This window comes from Triticum aestivum, chromosome 4A (assembly GCF_018294505.1).
Source record: "Triticum aestivum cultivar Chinese Spring chromosome 4A, IWGSC CS RefSeq v2.1, whole genome shotgun sequence".
NCBI classification, from domain to species: Eukaryota; Viridiplantae; Streptophyta; class Magnoliopsida; order Poales; family Poaceae; genus Triticum; species Triticum aestivum.
This window is the reverse complement of record NC_057803.1, coordinates 23932154-23949759: the sequence shown is the minus strand read 5'-3', so window position 1 is coordinate 23949759 and position 17606 is coordinate 23932154. Positions and strand designations below refer to the sequence as shown.

The 17606-nt window shown below is 48.6% G+C and overlaps 1 protein-coding gene across 1 annotated transcript; it reads right to left on the bottom strand.

Moving 5' to 3' along the window:
• Nucleotides 1–12576: 12576 nt before the first annotated feature.
• LOC123081616 (transcription repressor OFP12) lies at nt 12577–13614 on the bottom strand. The gene has a single exon (XM_044504163.1). The coding sequence runs from the start codon at nt 13469–13471 to the stop codon at nt 12854–12856; it is 618 nt and encodes a 205-aa protein (XP_044360098.1). The 5' UTR covers nt 13472–13614; the 3' UTR covers nt 12577–12853.
• Between the last annotated feature and the right edge of the window lie 3992 nt (nt 13615–17606).

The following is a 17606-nucleotide window of genomic DNA, read 5'->3' as shown; positions in this document are numbered from 1 at the left end:
TTTGCGCTTCATCTTTGTACTGTTTTTTTGGGTTTTCTAGCGATTCCCTGACCGATCTTCTATTCATTTGAGGATATGAGGACTATACCAAGATCTAATATGATTGGGATTGGATAGCTGGATCTCTTCCATTTCACCTCTGACAAATTCAGGTGTTCCCGCTTCTTTCCTGTAAAATTGTTGCCTCAAAAGTATTTATCTTGTTTTCTCCGGTGTTAGGAATCCTATCCTCATTGGTATATAAGAATTAAGACTTTGTTGGTTGTTGCCAAGACAAGCATGTGCATTCCTGTTTACCCATGGTGTATTATGAGACGTTATTTGGTAATGCAATTTCCTAGAACTTTCAATCCAAAAGAAAATGTATGCTTTATATCAATATATAATTGATTTTTCCCATCAGTGGACCCACTTTTTAAGTTCGCCCCGGGCCTCTGAAAAGTCAGGACCGGCCCTGCCTGTGTATCTCACAAAAAAGGTGATCTTGTATTTAGACTAAAAAGAAATAGGACAAAATCTCTAGAAAGCACAAAGTTACTAAAAAACCATCTTCGGTTCATAAACAGCGACTGGTTCCTACAGCCACTGTTAACACCCAGCGCCCTAAGACTACCCATAATGGAAAGTAACATAGAGTAGTAACATGTATATGTTATTAGTCTAAGTTACTACCTTCATAGTGGATAGTAACATAGAGGTTTTCATTTATTAGCTTATAGAAGAGTCATCTTATCTTGATATGTGTGATGTTACTCATACTACTAGTAACTAGCAATGTTATTCAATTTATCTCTCTCCTTATTAATTAACTGCCACATCATTTTTTTCGCTTAGGTGACATCGATGTTACTATCTATGTGGATAGTCAAAGCCCCGCCATCGAGACACACAAAAATTCACATCGATGCAGCCCATCGCAAAAGAATTGTGGGCACCGCTGTTGCTGTGTGTAGAGACGCGGCTGGGACGTTTCTGGGCAGCTCAACCATTGTTATTGGAGGTGTTGATGATCCTGCGATTCTAGAGACGATTGCATGCAGGAGGCCCTTACGTTGGCACAAGACCTCTGCCAACGCTTCAACCTCTATGACCTAGTGATTGCATTGGACGCAAAGGAAGTGGCTGGAGCTATCAATAAAGTTTGTCAAGGAAATGATGGTGCAATTATCAGTGAGATTAATAATTTAGCAAGTCATTTTAATTGTAGTTTCAGTTTTAAGGGTCGTGCCGTGAATGTTGAGGCACATAGTTTAGTCAGTTTGCACTCCTATTGAGTTTGGGACGTCACGTTTGGTTTGGCCAATCACATGACCAGATTTGTATCCCGCATTCTATGGTTTTTACTAAATAAAACTTGGTTTATCGCGAGCATCTTCAACAGCCGCGTCAAAATATGCGCGCGCGGTAAACTGGCATTTTAGCGCGTGTGTGACATTTTCGCGCGCTCCAGTGAAGACGGGAAACTAGCGCGTGGAAAAAAGCGGCAGCTCGCGCGCTAGATTTGGCGCACCGCGTCCGACACGCCTATAAAATTGCAGCGCCCTATGCTGCTCTCTCGTCGCTCCATCTACCGCTTTCTCTCCTCGCCGCCGACACGCCACCACCGCGCCACCATGCTGCCGCGCTGCCGGGGAGCTTCGGGCTACCGCGGCGGTCGCTAAATTCAACATCGCGCTAGGAGATGCGTCGTCCTGAGACTCCAACGACGAGCGGTTTCTTGACGCCTGCGCTTAGACGTCGGAGAAGGACATCACCGAGGCAGAGTCCGAGTCGGAGAATGACGAGTAGTAGTAGTTTTTCGTTTTATCTATCTATCGTAGAAGAAGACTATGAACTATCTATGCACTATTTTGTACCGTAGAAGCAGGCTATGTGACCAACTATCTCATATTTGTACTATCGGAACCGAGTGTATATCGAATCGTAGTTCACATAATAGGCGTCAAGGAAAAAAGATGAAATATAGTGCGCCTGTTGGACCGGCTCGGGCGCGCTTTATTTTACGGTGGCCGCTGGAGTCAGCGCACCGCCGCGCGCAAAAACTGGCTCACCCGGTGCTGTATTCTAATTTTTAGCGTGCCGCGCATTGAGCGACTGTTGAAAATGCTCTAAAGAAAGATCGTGTGCCCTCATCTAAAAAAATAAGGAAGCTTTCTTGCCCGTAGAGCATGGTTTTTTGCTTTGCTGAGTGAAAAGTGGTCACGGGCCCTGCTTGATGGTGGTCGTCGGTGGCGATGCTTCGTGGCGGAGTTGTGTTGTCAGTGCTCCGTGATGTCTAACATGTGGTCTTAACATGTTGGTACGTATATGGAAATAAAAAGCGACATGTCTTGGTGTTTGGTTGGGCTTATTCTTTTGTTTTGCACTCTGGCTCAAAAGCCACATATATGTAGGCTCCCTACATCAGCCTTCATCGACATACGATCCAGTCTCAGCGAGCCTGGCGTTGACACTGTGTCGGGGGCTGGGGGGAGGGGGGGGGTACTGAGATGACTCGGTCAACCGCACTTGCACCATGACCTCCACTGCGATTAGGCTGACCCTACATATGTACCCCTCCCGAGAAGCGGTTCTTTTCCTCGGGGACATGGAAATCTTGCAAATACAACAACCAATCCACGGAGTTGGCGGAGCTCTTGGCGTGCCCGTTTATGGGGGCGGAGCGGTAGGCCGATGCACTGGACACAGTTCTGGAGTTGTGCACCTTGGAGAAGTCGAGGGACCTGTCGGTAAACCAAGCAACACGCCACGACAACCTGATATGTGTGTCCCAACTGACAGACATGCCTCCCGTCGGCGCCGCCGCGGATCCACCCTGCCTCTGATGGCCTTTTGGCCTATGGAGGTGCGGAGGATCTCGGCCCCCCGCCGGCGGGTGGGACCCTGTTCTTGTTTTTGCTAGGTTGAACGTCTTGGTTGGGACTGTGTGGCGGCGACTATGTCCTTCTGTAGCAATAATGTCTCCCACATACTATCTCCGCCCCGATGGTGCGAATAGCGTTGTCGGAGGATGTGTGGAGGTGTGTCTCCGTCGTATCTCATGGGATTCGGTCGGTGCTGGTCTTTGGTGGATCTCTTTGGATCCAGTTTTTGTCCGTCTTCGTTCGTGTGGTTCCAGGTTTGATTTTTCCAATCTACAACTCTCTTCATCAGCGATGGTTGCTGCTCTGGTGTGTTGGTCCTTTGTGGCCTTAGCACGACGACTTCCCGACTGTCTACTACAACAAGGTTTGCCCGACTCCGGTGATGGAGGGGCGATGACGGCGGCGAGCCTTCGGCTCGCTCCAGTGCTTCGTCGCTAGGTGGTCCATAGACCTAGTTGTAATTTTTATTACCTCTTGTGTTCTTTGTACTGTCATGATTGATGAATAGATTGAAAATTTCTCTCGAAAAAAAAGCCCAAAGTTTAATAAATGGTGTAATCATGAGAGTTTTTATTTGTTAAATGCGGTAATTGGCTTCTCAAATGCACAATTAGGAGGATAAAAAGTGAAATTCACTTGTATATCCTTTTTCAGTTGCAACTTCTGTACTGTACGTATTAAATTTGTCCTGCACATTTAACGGTCAATGGATGGACCAAGTAAACTGAAATGAGCCATATGAATACTTTGTGCCACTGAATAACTCGTCATAGATATGGATTATTCTGCTCTCTGTACATGCCTTTAGTCCTTGCCATATGGCATATCACCCGCCTCACAGTTGTTCCATTTTCATCCCGATTTGTGGTTCCAGAGCAAAAAAAATGTGTGTGTGAAAATTATCATCGGCGCATAACCTCTTTCGTCGTCCCGGGACTAGGGCACGTTGGCGGCAGATTTTGGGCACTCGCGGAGGCAGACGATGAGGACGACGACGACGGGGACATCACCGGAGACTCGCCGGAGCTGTACTCGCCAACGCCATCGGATGTGATCTGCGAGGCCTTTAATCCCGGATATTCGAAGGAGGAAATTGCTACGATTGTAGATGACGTCGTTTCACTTGACGATCCGGCTCGACAAGGAGTACATTCTAAGGACAAGGTGGAGGTGGTTCGCTGGATAGTCCACCGGAGGACGGCGGCATCCGCGATCTGGTCATGGAAAGGTCCTTTACCCAAGGTATGTATTAAGCCAATTACTTTCTCAGATTTCTTATTGCTAGATTCGTGGACTAGAGTGACCAGAAAGAAAAAGAAAAAGGCTAGGCCGGTGACACGGTCGCCGGCGCCGGTGGCTGTCGCGGCGGCTGAGATCCGGGAAGCTAGGGCATCTTGTTTGAATCAGCTCTTGGGCCAGGTTGGGCCTGAGGCTGAACGGGCCGACGGGTACCATGCACAGCTGGGCTTGTTTCGAGGCCGCCAGGTCAGGGCGAGCTGGCTGCGTTTGGGCTGGAATTAGCGGGGCCGATGGCCCAGGCAAAACCAGGTCCAGGCGTTTTGCCAGAGGGGGCCGACGTGCATGACTTTGTTTCGCGTGAGGCACATGCAAGTTCCTCTACCCTTCGCTGTAGCGGCGCTGCGGTTAGGGTTCGTCGTCGCGGGAAACTAGGTTTTCCCGCTGCTGTTGGGCGCGCGAAGAGAGCTCCAGGCTCGTCCGGCGTGTTCGCGGCGCCGGCGGCTTGCAGGATCGCGATGCCGCCGAAGGGTCCGCCGCCATGAAGATGGGGTCGGGGGCTGCTGGAGATGCTCCGGCACAGGATGCGGGATCAGCCGCGCCGGTGCCCGCACTGGCAGTGGCACCGCCGCCTGCCAGGTCTACGCAGCCGCCGCCCAAGGCTGTACCCCCGCCGCCGCAACGACCTTGGCCTAAGCAGATGGCTGGCGGGCGTGGGGGTTCTGTTCAGGGTGCGGGTGGCCGTGGCTCGGGCAGTTTCGCGGGAGACGGCCGCTTCCCCCCTCGTGGTCAGTGGGGTGACGACGGTTTCAATGCATACGGAGAAGGGCTTCATCGAGTTTCATCGTCGACCGGAGGTGGGCGTGGCTATGCTGGGACTGATCACGCAACTAATGATAGAGGTTTTCAAGGGCCACCCGACAACTTTGTGGAGGGTGCGGTTGGCCCCAATAACCGGCCCTTCCGAGGCTGTTTCCGTGGAGGTCGAGGCAGCTACCGGCGTCCTCCTCCACCACGCTATGCGCCCGTTGCCACGGGTTCGACCACGAGCCTTGAGGAGGGGATCACCGACGGTGCGGTTCTGCCTCAGGTTGCGGTGGAGACTGTTTGGGCCTTCACAGATGTGACGGTGCTGGAGGCTTCTCAGTCTAGTGATGTTGTGTCCGACAAAGGCACGTAGAAGTCCGAGGGTGACAAGCCGTCCAAGTGGGTGATTAAAAATAAGAAGTTGACCTATTTTCGGTGCGGTGAACCGGGTCACATTATGGCTGAATGCTCTGCCGAGTTATGTGATTTATACCGGAAACGGAAGCATACGGCGGCGGAGTGTCCACTTCTTCTGGGGCCTAAGCCTACGGTTAACATCTATGGAGTCTGTTGCGCTGAGTTAATGTTCTTCGAGTCACCAAGTGTGGCACCGATGGCTCTCGTGATTGAAACCTCCTTCCCAGGCGTGGTTAAGGTGGTTCATGGCCCTCTCACTGAAGCTCAGATTATTCAGCAGTTGCGGGAGTTGGCATCGGGTAATTTTCAGTGGTCTTTGTTGAAGTTATCAGATCAGACTTACAAAGTGGAGTTTCCTTCTAAGGAGGATCAGATGAGAATTCTGAAGTTTGGCATGTGTCGAGTTACTGGTACAAGTTTTGTGTTGCAGTTTGATGAGTGGAAAAAGAAGGAGCCTCGGGGTACGCCGCTGACTCAGATTTGGGTTTGTTTTTTGGGGGCACCATCTGAACCCTTGGATAGCTTCCTGGTCACTTGGAGCCTGGGATCCATGCTCGGCAAGATGGAGCAAGTGGATATGCCCTTCACGCGTGCTCATGGTGTGGCACGTTTGCTGGTTAGTGTGGCTAACATTCAATTCTTGCCGGATGTGGTAAGATGGACTCACGAGGGCATTGCGTATATGTTGGATGTCGAGTATGAGGATCCTGATCTGTTCCAGGAATTTGAGGAGATACATCATATGGACACTTCTGAGGGGGGAGATGCTTCTGGGAACCAAGATGGCAGTACACACAATAACGGGGACAAGGCTACAGGGCCTACGGATTCTACTAAGGCAGGAGAGACTGCCAAGGAGAAGTCGTTGGGTTCTGTTCCGACTAATATGTTGCAGCTTGGATCCTTAGGAGCTTTCTCAGGGCCTCCTCGTCTTTGGAGTGACCGAGTGGATTTGGATGATCTGTCGGAACATTTTCCGCCAGTGATTGCGGGGTCAGATTCTTTGTTGGTGATGGATGGACTCGGAGGAGCCGGTGGGCAGGAGGTCTCCGTTACTCCCCCTTCATCACCGTTTCTTAGGCTGGAGGTGGCAAACATTCTGGACAGTTCAGTGGACGGTGGCGGGCAGGTGACCGGACCTTCGTACGCCGCTTCTTCACCTGCTTCGGGGGGGAGCTTGGCTCGGAGGCATTGGGCGTCCTGGAGGCTGGGGAGGACCTAGGAGGGGCATGTGGGCAGGAGGCCTGCGCACCCCCTTCTCCTTCCCTGGTGTCGCGTCCCCCGATGCCCTCTACAGAGCCATCTCCGGTGACGTCTTCCCTGGCGGAAGGGTCAGGTGGTGTGGGGGGGGGGCAGGAGCCTCCCGTTGCTTCGTTGCGCCGCCTTACTCTGGCGGCATCGCCTGTCTCAGGTGCTTTCACAGGCCCTGTTGCTGCGCCACTAGGTGTTTCTGAGGTGCATTCGGGATCCGGACTCAGGCCAAGGTCGCGAGAGGCCTTGAGGACTCTTGGTGATCTATCGGTTGATCCAGTTCAGTTGAGCTCTGTTGGGGGTCAGGCAGGCGGCCTTACTCCTAACAGGGCGATGAGGGAGGAGGTCATAGCTTTTGGTGGGATCCCGGATCCTGTTTCTGAGGGGCGGCGGATAAGCAGCCGTCTCCAGGAGCAACTGGATGTGGATGACATGCAGCTGAGGTGCGCTATGCGGGCGGCCAAGCTTCGTGACATTGAGGTCACTACTGGTATGTCTGTCAGTTTGTCTAATTCGATTTTGCATTTTTCCAATGATGAGATTGTTCACAATGCAAATCAATTAGGGGTCTCACTAGGTAGTAATGGTTCTGAAATCAATAAATCCGTTAATGATATTCTCGATCTCAAAGCGGAGCGCGCTTTGGAATTGATTCGTAACATAGCAGTTGTTAAACCCATAACTGATTTCGACATAGATGCGTTGGGCGTTAGGGCTCTTGATAGTTTTTGTTCGGATCTGACCCCTGAGTTAGAGGAGGCTGAGGGACTCGAGTCCCCTTTGGTTTCGAGTCATGTAGATGTTCCAGAGGCTAGATCCTGAGAGACTAGTTGTGAGGACCGGCAGGAGGATCCGTATAAGCCTAAGCGGAAGTGGAAACGGAAGGTTTATCCAGCTTCGGCTGTGCGTAGAAGTGCTAGGATCCGTACCTCTAAAAATATTCATGATGAAATATGAGTGGAATTTTTTGGAATAGCAGAGGTCTTAAAGACTTGGCTAAAAGAAGGTTTCTAGCGGAAGCATCTGTTGACTACCAGTTGGATTTTATTGCCCTGTCCGAGACTAGAAGGGGTAATTTTACCCCCAATTCCTTAGTACTTTATCCGGGGGTGTTGATTTTGACTGGCATTGCCTACCTCCAAGAGGAAGGTCCGGAGGGGTCCTACTCGGAGTTAGGTGTGATTCGCTGGAAGTGCGGAGTGTGGTCATGGGAGATTTTGCGGTAAAATTTTGGGTCAGATCTAAGGCCGATGGATTCAATTGGGCTTTGGTGGCGGTATATGGGGCCACGCAGCCATAACTTAAACCAGACTTTCTGGCTGATCTGGTTCGTATTTGTGGTAGCGAACAACTCCCAATCCTAGTTGGGGGAGATTTTAACATTATTCGAAGAAGGAAGGAGAAGAATAATGATAATTTTGACGGCAGGTGGTCGTTTATGTTCAACACCATAATCGAAAGCTTGGATCTTAGAGAGATGGAGCTATCTGGTAGGAAATTTACTTGGGATAATTCGCTACCTAACCCGACTTTTGAGAAGCTGGACCGTGTCCTTACGAGTGTCGAATGGGAACAGAAGTTCCCTCTCGTAACTGTCCAGGCGTTATCGCGCGGAATTTCGGATCACACTCCGTTGCTAGTTGACTCTGGCGATCCATCTCATGTGGGGAATAAGAACACCTTTTCTTTTGAGCTCTCGTGGTTTGATAGAGAAGGGTTCTTTGAGATGGTCACTAGAGAATGGGCTAAAGACGCAGGAGGAAGGTCTCCTATCGAGAGATGGCAGAACAAGATTAGGCATCTGCGAAGATTCTTTCGTGGATGGGCTAAACATACGCATGGGATTTATAAGGCTAAGAAGGAGATACTCCTTTTACTTATTCAGTCCCTAGACTTAAAAGCCGAATCTACTATTTTAGATACCAGAGAGTTGGAAACTAAGATAGAGGCGGAATTGAGACTGAAACATCTCCTTTGGGAGGAGGAATTTAAGTGGGCTTTGCGAGCTAAGGTTCGCAAAATCGTCCAAGGGGATGATAACACTCAGTTCTTTCACATGATTGCAAATGGCAAGCACCGCAAGAAGCGGATATTTCATCTTGAGCAGGAAGAGGGGACGATTTTAGGTCAAGATAATCTGAAAGTCTATATCACCAATTACTATAAGCAGCTGTTTGGGCCGCCGGAAGATAACTTTGTGTCCTTAGATGAGTCCAGGGTTGAGGATGTTCCTCAACTTGCGTCGGACGAGAATGAGGTCTTAGCTGCCCCATTTACGGAGAAAGAGGTCTTTGAGGCTATTTCACAAATGAAGAACAATAAGGCTCCCGGGCCGGATGGATTCCCGGTGGAGTTTTATAAAAAATGTTGGTATATCATCAAACGGGATTTACTTCCTTTGTTCCATGATCTTTTCTCTGGACAGCTTCAGTTGTTTCAACTTAATTTTGGAATGGTTACTTTGCTTCCCAAGAAGACAGAGGCCCTTCATATTGAGCAGTTCAGGCCGATCTGTCTTCTTAATGTAAGTTTCAAAATATCCACCAAGGTCGGGACTAATAGGCTTACGCAAATTGCGCACTCTGTCGTGTAGCGTCCCAAACTGCTTTTATGCCAGACAGAAACATCCTGGAAGGGGTTGTAGTTCTGCATCAAACACTCCATGAAATCCACTCAAAAAAACTAGATGGTGTAGTTTTCAAAGTGGACTTTGAGAAAGCATACGATAAGGTCAAATGGCCCTTCCTTCAACAGGCTTTGCATATGAAAGGCTTTGATCAGGCCTGGAGACACCAGGTAGACTCCTTCACGCAAAAAGGGAGTGTTGGAATTAAAGTAAATGATGACATAGGTCACTATTTCCAAACACACAAAGGACTGAGGCAAGGGGATCTGATGTCTCCTATTCTCTTCAACATAGTGGCCGATATGTTGGCAATTCTTATAGGAAGGGCTAAGGACGTGGGTCAGGTAGGAGGCCTCATCCCACACTTAGTAGATGGGGGTGTTTCCATTCTACAGTATGCCGATGATACTATCATTTTCATGGAGCATGACTTGGCAAAAGCACGAAACATGAAGCTAGTGTTATGCTTGTTCGAACAATTGTCCGGATTAAAGATTAACTTCCACAAGAGTGAGTTGTTCTGTTTCGGAAGAGCTATTGATGAACAAGATGCATACAAGCAATTGTTTGGGTGTGAATTGGGGGCTTTACCTTTTACATATTTAGGTATACCAATTCACCATCGTAAGCTAACCAATAGAGAATGGAAGTGCATTGAGGATCGGTTTGAGAAGAAATTGAGCTGCTGGAAAGGCAAGCTGATGTCATACGGAGGACGGTTAATTCTCATTAATTCGGTCCTCACAAGTATGCCCATGTTTCTTCTCTCGTTTTTCAAGGTTCCTGTGGGAGTCCGGAAGAGGCTAGACTTCTATCGATCACGTTTCTTTTGGTAGAGTGATGAACTTAAGTGAAAATACAGACTTGCTAAATGGGATATCATCTGTAGGCCGAAAGACCAAGGGGGTCTAGGTATTGAGAATCTGGAAGTGAAGAACAGATGTCTCCTTAGCAAGTGGTTGTTTAAGCTTTCTGTCGAGACGAAAGCCACTTGGGCTCAAATTTTGCGGAACAAGTACCTTCATTCAAGAACTTTGTCCCAGGTGACAGTAAGGCCGACTGATTTGCCATTTTGGAAAGGACTGATGAGAGTTAAACCACTCTTCTTCAATAGGACAAAATTCATACTTGGAAACGGTACTGCTACGAGGTTCTGGGAGGATACATGGCTAGGGGAGACGCCCCTCGCGCTCCAATATCCTTTTCTGTATAACATTGTTCAGCGTAGAGATGCTTACGTTGCAACAGTTATGCAGTCCATTCCGCTTAATATTCAATTTAGGAGGACGCTAGCGGGAGCCCGTTGGGAAGTTTGGCTCAATCTTGTTCGAAGATTAATGGATATTCAGCTGTCCCAACAGCCCGACCAGTTATGTTGGAAACTAATTAAGAATGGTGAATTCTCGGTGAGATTCATGTATTTGAATGTTATCAACTCTAGTGTGCTTCCTAGATCGAAACATGTTTGCAAAGTTAAAGTTCCTTTGAAAATCAAAGTGTTTATGTGGTTCGTGCATAAGCAATTTATTTTAACTAAGGATAATTTGGCAAAACGTAATTGGACAGGATCTACCAGATGTAGTTTCTGCGACCAACACGAATCAATCAAATATCTATTTCTGGATTGTCCTATGGCAAAAATTATGTGGCGGTCGGTCCATATAGCTTTTAACATTACTCCACCGAATTTTATCAATACGTTATTTGGGACGTGGCTTGATGGGATAAATTATGATATAGCGAGACACATTCGTGTAGGAGTGTGTGCTTTATTATGGGCTGTCTGGAATTGCAGAAATGATTTGGTTTTTAAGAGAACAACAAATACCAACTTTTTGCAGGTTATGTTTAGAGCCACTGCATTGATCCGTATGTGGTCGTTACTCACTCCGACGAAGGCCAGGGAGTGTTTGGTTACTGGGTCTATCCGATGGGAGACGGTAGCACGGGATATTTTCAACCGGTTTGGATGACGATCATGTAATAGGATAGTCATGTAATGGGATATTTTCAACCTGACATTATCTTTTTATGCCAGCCGGTTGTGGCTTTGTCTTTTTTTATTTTAGCTCTTTTGGAGCCTTTTTTTCTTTCGTTGTCTGAGACTTGGAGACTTCTGTTGGATATTTTGCTTATTAATAATATTGGCCGTATGCATCATTCAGATGCAGAGGCTGTGGCATACCCTCTTTTTGAAAAAAAATAACCTCTTTCTATTTTAACACAGTATTTCGTGGAGTCTACTGCATCTGCACCCTCCACCAGAGGCACCAAATCTGCCTTTTTAGCAGTATCCCTGGCGCTGGTGCCAGCGAAGCCCTTCTGCCGCCTGTCGTGTGCGCGGTGCGCCGCTCTCCCCACCACGCGTGGCCGGCCGGCGACCACCGGAGGTGATTCACTGATTCGGTCGGCGTCGCTGCCGGCCAGGACGGGAGGATCAAAATGATCAGACCAGGAGACCGGCAGCGCCGGCCGGTGGTGGAGTCGGATCTTTATCCTCATCTTTATCACACTCTTCCTGGGTGCTCTGCTCTGCTCTATCTGTTGCTGCAGGGATCGCAACATGTCTTCCTTCCATGCCATGCCGCTGCTGCGTCGAGGTCGCCTGCTTTGCTTTGCTTTGCTTTCCGGTTAGTTACGCCACGCATCATGAGCACTCAGCAGGGTAATCACGCAGGCCCCGGCTGGAGCACACACATTTTGCCTGCCTGCGTCTGCATGTGATCCGATTCATGAGCAAAGCGGCCACGATCTGCGCGGATCTCCGCTCGCGGTTGCGCTGTCAGCGTCGCCCCCTCACGCTCACCGGCTTGATCGCTTCGCCTTTCGCCATCGCGGCCGGCTCTTTTTGGATGGGTTCGCGAGGAAGGCACGGGGGAGAGAGTGACAGACGGTCCATGATAGATCTCAATCCTCTTAATTTCGGCCGGCCGCGTGATCTCGAACCAGAGGAAAAAGATTGGCGCGTGATGGTTACTGGTTTACCACGCGTCCGCGATCTATCCGTCGACGGAATAGTTGAGTACAGCGGCCATGTGTGAGTGACAGAGTGAGCCTATGCGCGTACGGCGGCGGTTGGTTTTGCACGGCGTCTGTTTATTATTGCGTCCCGCTGCTGGATCCGAAGACCCCCCCCCCCTCTCGCCCGTCTCAAGGTGTGTGGCGATCCCAAAATTACTCGGTCCAAGAGAGTAAAATGACAGAATTGCATTCACATTTACTACGTGTCTACGTACAAAGCAATGGTCACGGCATAACCATGCCTGACATGTACCAAACTAGCCTTCAGATGCCCCAACACAAAGCTAAAGGTGAAAGCGCGGGGAGGTGGCTGAAAAGACAAACGCAATTACACAAAGAAACAAAGCGGTGCAATTGTGGAAGCTAAGATATTCCCCGTCTTCGCTAGCACGCTCACGCCTTTCATAAAGGGCAAAAGCAGCCAACGCCCACACAAAGGTACAAAGCGGCTTTTTTTGCCGCGAAATTGCACACGAACAATTCTTTTTACAGTCAGATCAGATGCATGGCCTGTCTGCTGGGAACTGAGCACACAGCACCAGCATCTTGCACCCGAAAAAATATGAGAAATAATGGACGAAAGTGTTGAGCTCTGCAGGCAGGCAGGCAGGCAGGCACGTCGGCGCGGCTGCTACATGCTGCTGTGCTGCTCGTCGTCGGCGTCGAGGTCGTCGGTGGCGGTGAGGCGGAGGAGGAGGTCGGTGAAGGCGCTGACGACGTACCGGTGCGCGCGCTTGTCGTTGAGCGCCAGGTAGCAGAGCAGCAGCTCGTGGAGGCGCGCCCGGTCGCCGCGCCGCCGCGCGTCCAGCCGCAGCGCCGCCGACATCTCCTCCATGGACCGCAGGAAGTCGGCGTGCGGGTCCGGGGAGTAGGTCGGCACCGCCACCCCGGCCGCGCCCACGCCCAGCACGGCGGCCGCGTGCGCCGCCGACGAGTCCACGATGGAGTTGGACCGGCCCGGGGAGGCGAGGAAGAACCGCCGGGACGCGATGGCCGACGACAGCCCGGAGTCCACGGCGAGCATGGACGACAGCGGCGGGCACTCCTTCGCGACGGTCACATCCACGTCCCCGCCCCTGCCGCCGTCCCGGAGGCACGCGCTCTTGAAGCGGGCGGAGGAGGAGGACGAGCGCGGGGAGGTCTCCGGTGTGGAGGCCGACGTGGACGCCTCGTCGGGCGGCTGCACGGGAGCCGGCGCCCCGGCCGCGGCGGAGGCCGGCCGCCGGAGCCGGGAGAAGCAGCCCAGCATGGCGCTTTGAATTCTTGCCTCGAAGCGGGCTCAGCTAGCTCCCTGGGCTCGCTCTCTAGCCAGCTTGGCTGGAGAGAGTGGGGGAGGTGGTTGTGCGCGGTGAATGGAGGGAGAGCGTGGTGGATGCTGCGGGGAGTTTATAGGGGAAGTGGAGTGAAGTGAGTGGCGCCTCGTCAGGTTGGTAGGAGGGGCTCACCTATAATTGGACGTATTGAGTTCAGTGCAGAGCTGACAAAGGGACACTAGTTTGTCCGAGAAGAGAAGGGGTAGTTACTCCCCGGCCTAATTAACAGGCGGAGTAGATGCGGCTTCCTCATGCAGGGATTATTCGCAGGTTCCTAGATTAGTTGCTCTCTAGGTGAGCCAGTGCATCTCTTTAAATATCCTCCTACAAGAATATAGGGGAAAATATCAAGTGCTACCAGCACTTAGATGATACCGTGATACGGGCTTCTGAGACGTTGGATTTAAGATCCGACGGCTCTTTGAAATCTGTGAAATTTGAAGACTTTCGGATGACATTTTTGCAAAATGTTCAAGAGCTCCCGGGAGCCATTGGATCAGAGATCCAATGGCTTTCGGGAGCCGGTATCACCTAACGCCCGGTATCACCTGCTATCTTCCCATCCATATAGCCCAAGAAGGCAGGATGATGATCTCCAGAGAGGATGGAACACAAAGGAGGGCTTTTAAGTTGTTGATCTCGTGTTGGATGCCCGGGGATGTAGGAGTCCATGTAGGACATAAATAAGTCCAACAACATTTGGTAAATGGGCAATGTAGGAAAAGGTGATCCCTAGTTTCAAGCACCTGTAGGCCGCATAAAAGACAAGTATAATCAGGAATGAAGAAGTTTTCCCGCTGTAGCATGGGTCTTGTGTTTTTCATGTTATGAAGAAGCAATCAGAAGAAAATCTTGTCTTTGAGTTGACAACAAGTTTTCCAGATCCATGCCAGTCCTGGAATGAAATCCCGATGACCAGTGATAATTTTGTATGCTTGAGAAACCTAAAATCTTACAGCCCCATATGGTTGCCATGTATCTTCTGTCTGTGTTAGATGGGTATTCTGTAGAAGCTTCATCAGTTTCTGATATTGATCAAAAGCCTCTTGTGACAAAGGTAGATGGAAGTGCCATAAAATGTTTGTCAAGGAACCCATAGCATGTAAGAAGATCCATTTGTTCGTAGAGAACGAGAATAGATGTGGCCAGAGTTGCGTTTTAGTAATATCGTCCCATCTATCACTCCAGAAAGCAACTGAACTGCCATCCTCAATCAAACATGTTGCATTTTCCTTGTACGGGGCAGAAGCTTTTAGCAATCTCTCCACCAAAAGGAGCAGTGAGAAGGAGTTGCAGAGGTGACGCCATGTGGATAGTAGAATTCCCAAATTAGATGAATCCAAGGAAGGTCACAATGATTTAGGAATTTGTGCACCATCTTTACTGAAAGGCCAATGTTTTGAGTGTGTAGGTTTAGCACTCTCAATCCACCTTCATTCTTGGGCTTGCATACTAACTCCCAGGTAGCAAGGGGTGGAGACTTTAAGTTCCAAGTCTTTGCCCCTCCAAAAGCAATGTCTCCTATATTTGTCTACTTGATGTATGATTCCTTTGTAGAGAAGCAGACAACTCATAACAAAATTTGGAAGTGATGAAAGTACTGCATTAACTATCAATAGTCTGCCATCATAGCTCAAGAATTGTGGACGAGAGTTCATTCTCTTCTAAATCCTCTCAATAATGTACATAAATAACTCCATACATACCTACATATGTGAATGGAAAAGTCCCAATTTGACGCTCTAAAATGCTGCAAAGGTTCGGTATCTCTTCTTGTGGGATGTTGATAGGCAGCAGGTTTGATTTCTGAAAGTTGACCCTTAAGCCAGATGCATGTGAAAAGAGATCCAACAGCCTCTCCAAGTGTTGCAGTTGATTAGGGAAAGCTTGCATGATTATTAGGGTACCATAGGCATACTGTGGGATTGGAAAATCAAGGCAAGATGTAGGGGATATTGGTGGCTCAGTAAACTGTTTTTGCATGACATTATTGAGAATAGTTTGAAGAAAATCTGCAGCAATAACAAAAGGCAGGGGAGAGAGGGGGTCACACTGCCTTACTCCTCTCTTGCACACAAATTGTTTTCCTGGAACACTATTAAGGAGTACAACAGAAGTACCAATTGATAGAATTTGGCTGATCCAATTGCATCATTTATTGCCAAACCCGTTCTGCTTGAGAATAGCCATGTTCATTCCATGCTCAACCTTGTCAAAGGTCTTATCAAAGTCCAGTTTGAGCACCATAGTGGGTTTCTTATTGAGTAACATTGAAAAAGGTATTCCTATGCCCAAGCAATGCAACCTGAATAATTCTTGTTCTCATGAAGCCATGCTGATTAATATGGATTAGCCGAAGAATGATGGATTGAAGCCTATTTTCCAATAACTTGGTCAACAACTTAATTGTGCAGTCGAGGAGTGAAATATGCATGTATTCATTGACTCCTGAAGCCCCTGGATTTTTTTGGAATTAGAGTGATGAAACAGATGTTGATGCTTTGCAAACAAAGTTCCCCTATGTAGAATTGATCATAGAGATCATAGAAATATCTTCTTATAATGTGCCAGCATTGAAACAACTCCCGCCTTTTCTTGTCCTACAAAAAATTTTAAAAGATAACCATGCATAAAAAACCATGTTTGTTAATTCTCACTCAACCAACAATGCCCTAAATCTCACTCGGTACTAAGTATTGTCCATTTAAATTTTAGATCTGCGCTACTACATTTGTTGTTCATTAAGTTGGGAGTCCCATGGTATGTATGGCACATGAATGGATTACATAAGAATTTGGCAACCCCAATCTTATGGCACAAAGTGAAGGAAATATGCCCTAGAGGCAATAATAAAGTTATTATTTATTTCTTTATTTCATGATAAATGTTTATTATTCATGCTAGAATTGTCTTAACCGGAAACATAATACTTGTGTGAATACATAGACAAACTAAACGTCACTAGTATGCCTCTACTTGACTAGCTCGTTAATCGAAGATGGTTATGTTTCCTAACCATGAACAAAAGAGTTGTTATTTGATTAACGGGATCACATCATTAGAAGAATGATGTGATTGACATGACCCATTCCATTAGCTTAGCACCCGATCATTTAGTATGTTGCAATTGCTTTCTTCATGACTTATACATGTTCCTATGACTATGAGATTATGCAACTCCCGTTTGCCGGAGGAACACTTTGTGTGCTACCAAATGTCACAACGTAACTGGGTGATTATAAAGGAGCTCTACAGGTGTCTCCAAAGGTACATGTTGGGTTGGCGTATTTCGAGATTAGGATTTATCACTCCGATTGTTAGAGAGGTATCTCTGGGCCCTCTCGGTAATGCACATCACTTAAGCCTTGCAAGCAATGCAACTAATGAGTTAGTTGCGAGATGATGTATTACGAAACGAGTAAACAGACTTGCCGGTAACGAGATTGAACTAGGTATTGAGATATCGATGATCAAATCTCGGGCAAGTAACATACCGATGACAAAGAGAACAACGTATGTTGTTATGCGATCTGACCGATAAAGATCTTTGCAGAATATGTAGGAGCCAATATGAGCATCCAGGTTCCGCTATTGGTCTCGGTCATGTCTACATTGTTCTCGAACCCGTAGGGTCCGCACGCTTAAGGTTTCGATGACAGTTATATTATGAATTTATGATTTTTGATGTACCGAAGGAGTTCAGAGTCCCGGATGAGATCGGGGACATGACGAGGAGTCTCGAAATGGTCGAGACGTAAAAATCGATATATTGGACGACTATATTCGGACATCGAAAAGGTTCCGAGTGATTCGGGTATTTTCGTGGGTACCGGGAAGTTACGGGAATACGAGAAAGAAGTAACGGGCCTCATGGGCCAAGTGGTGGAAGAGAGGAGGCAGGGCGCGCGGCCCCCCTAGCCCAAACCGAATTGGATTAGAGGGCCGGCCCCCCTTTCCTCCTTTTCCTCCCTCTCCTTCCTTCTCCTTCTCCTTCCCTTCCTTCCCCTTTCCTACTTGGACTAGGAAAGAGGGGGGAATCCTACTTGGAGTAGGATTGCCCCCCTTGGGCGC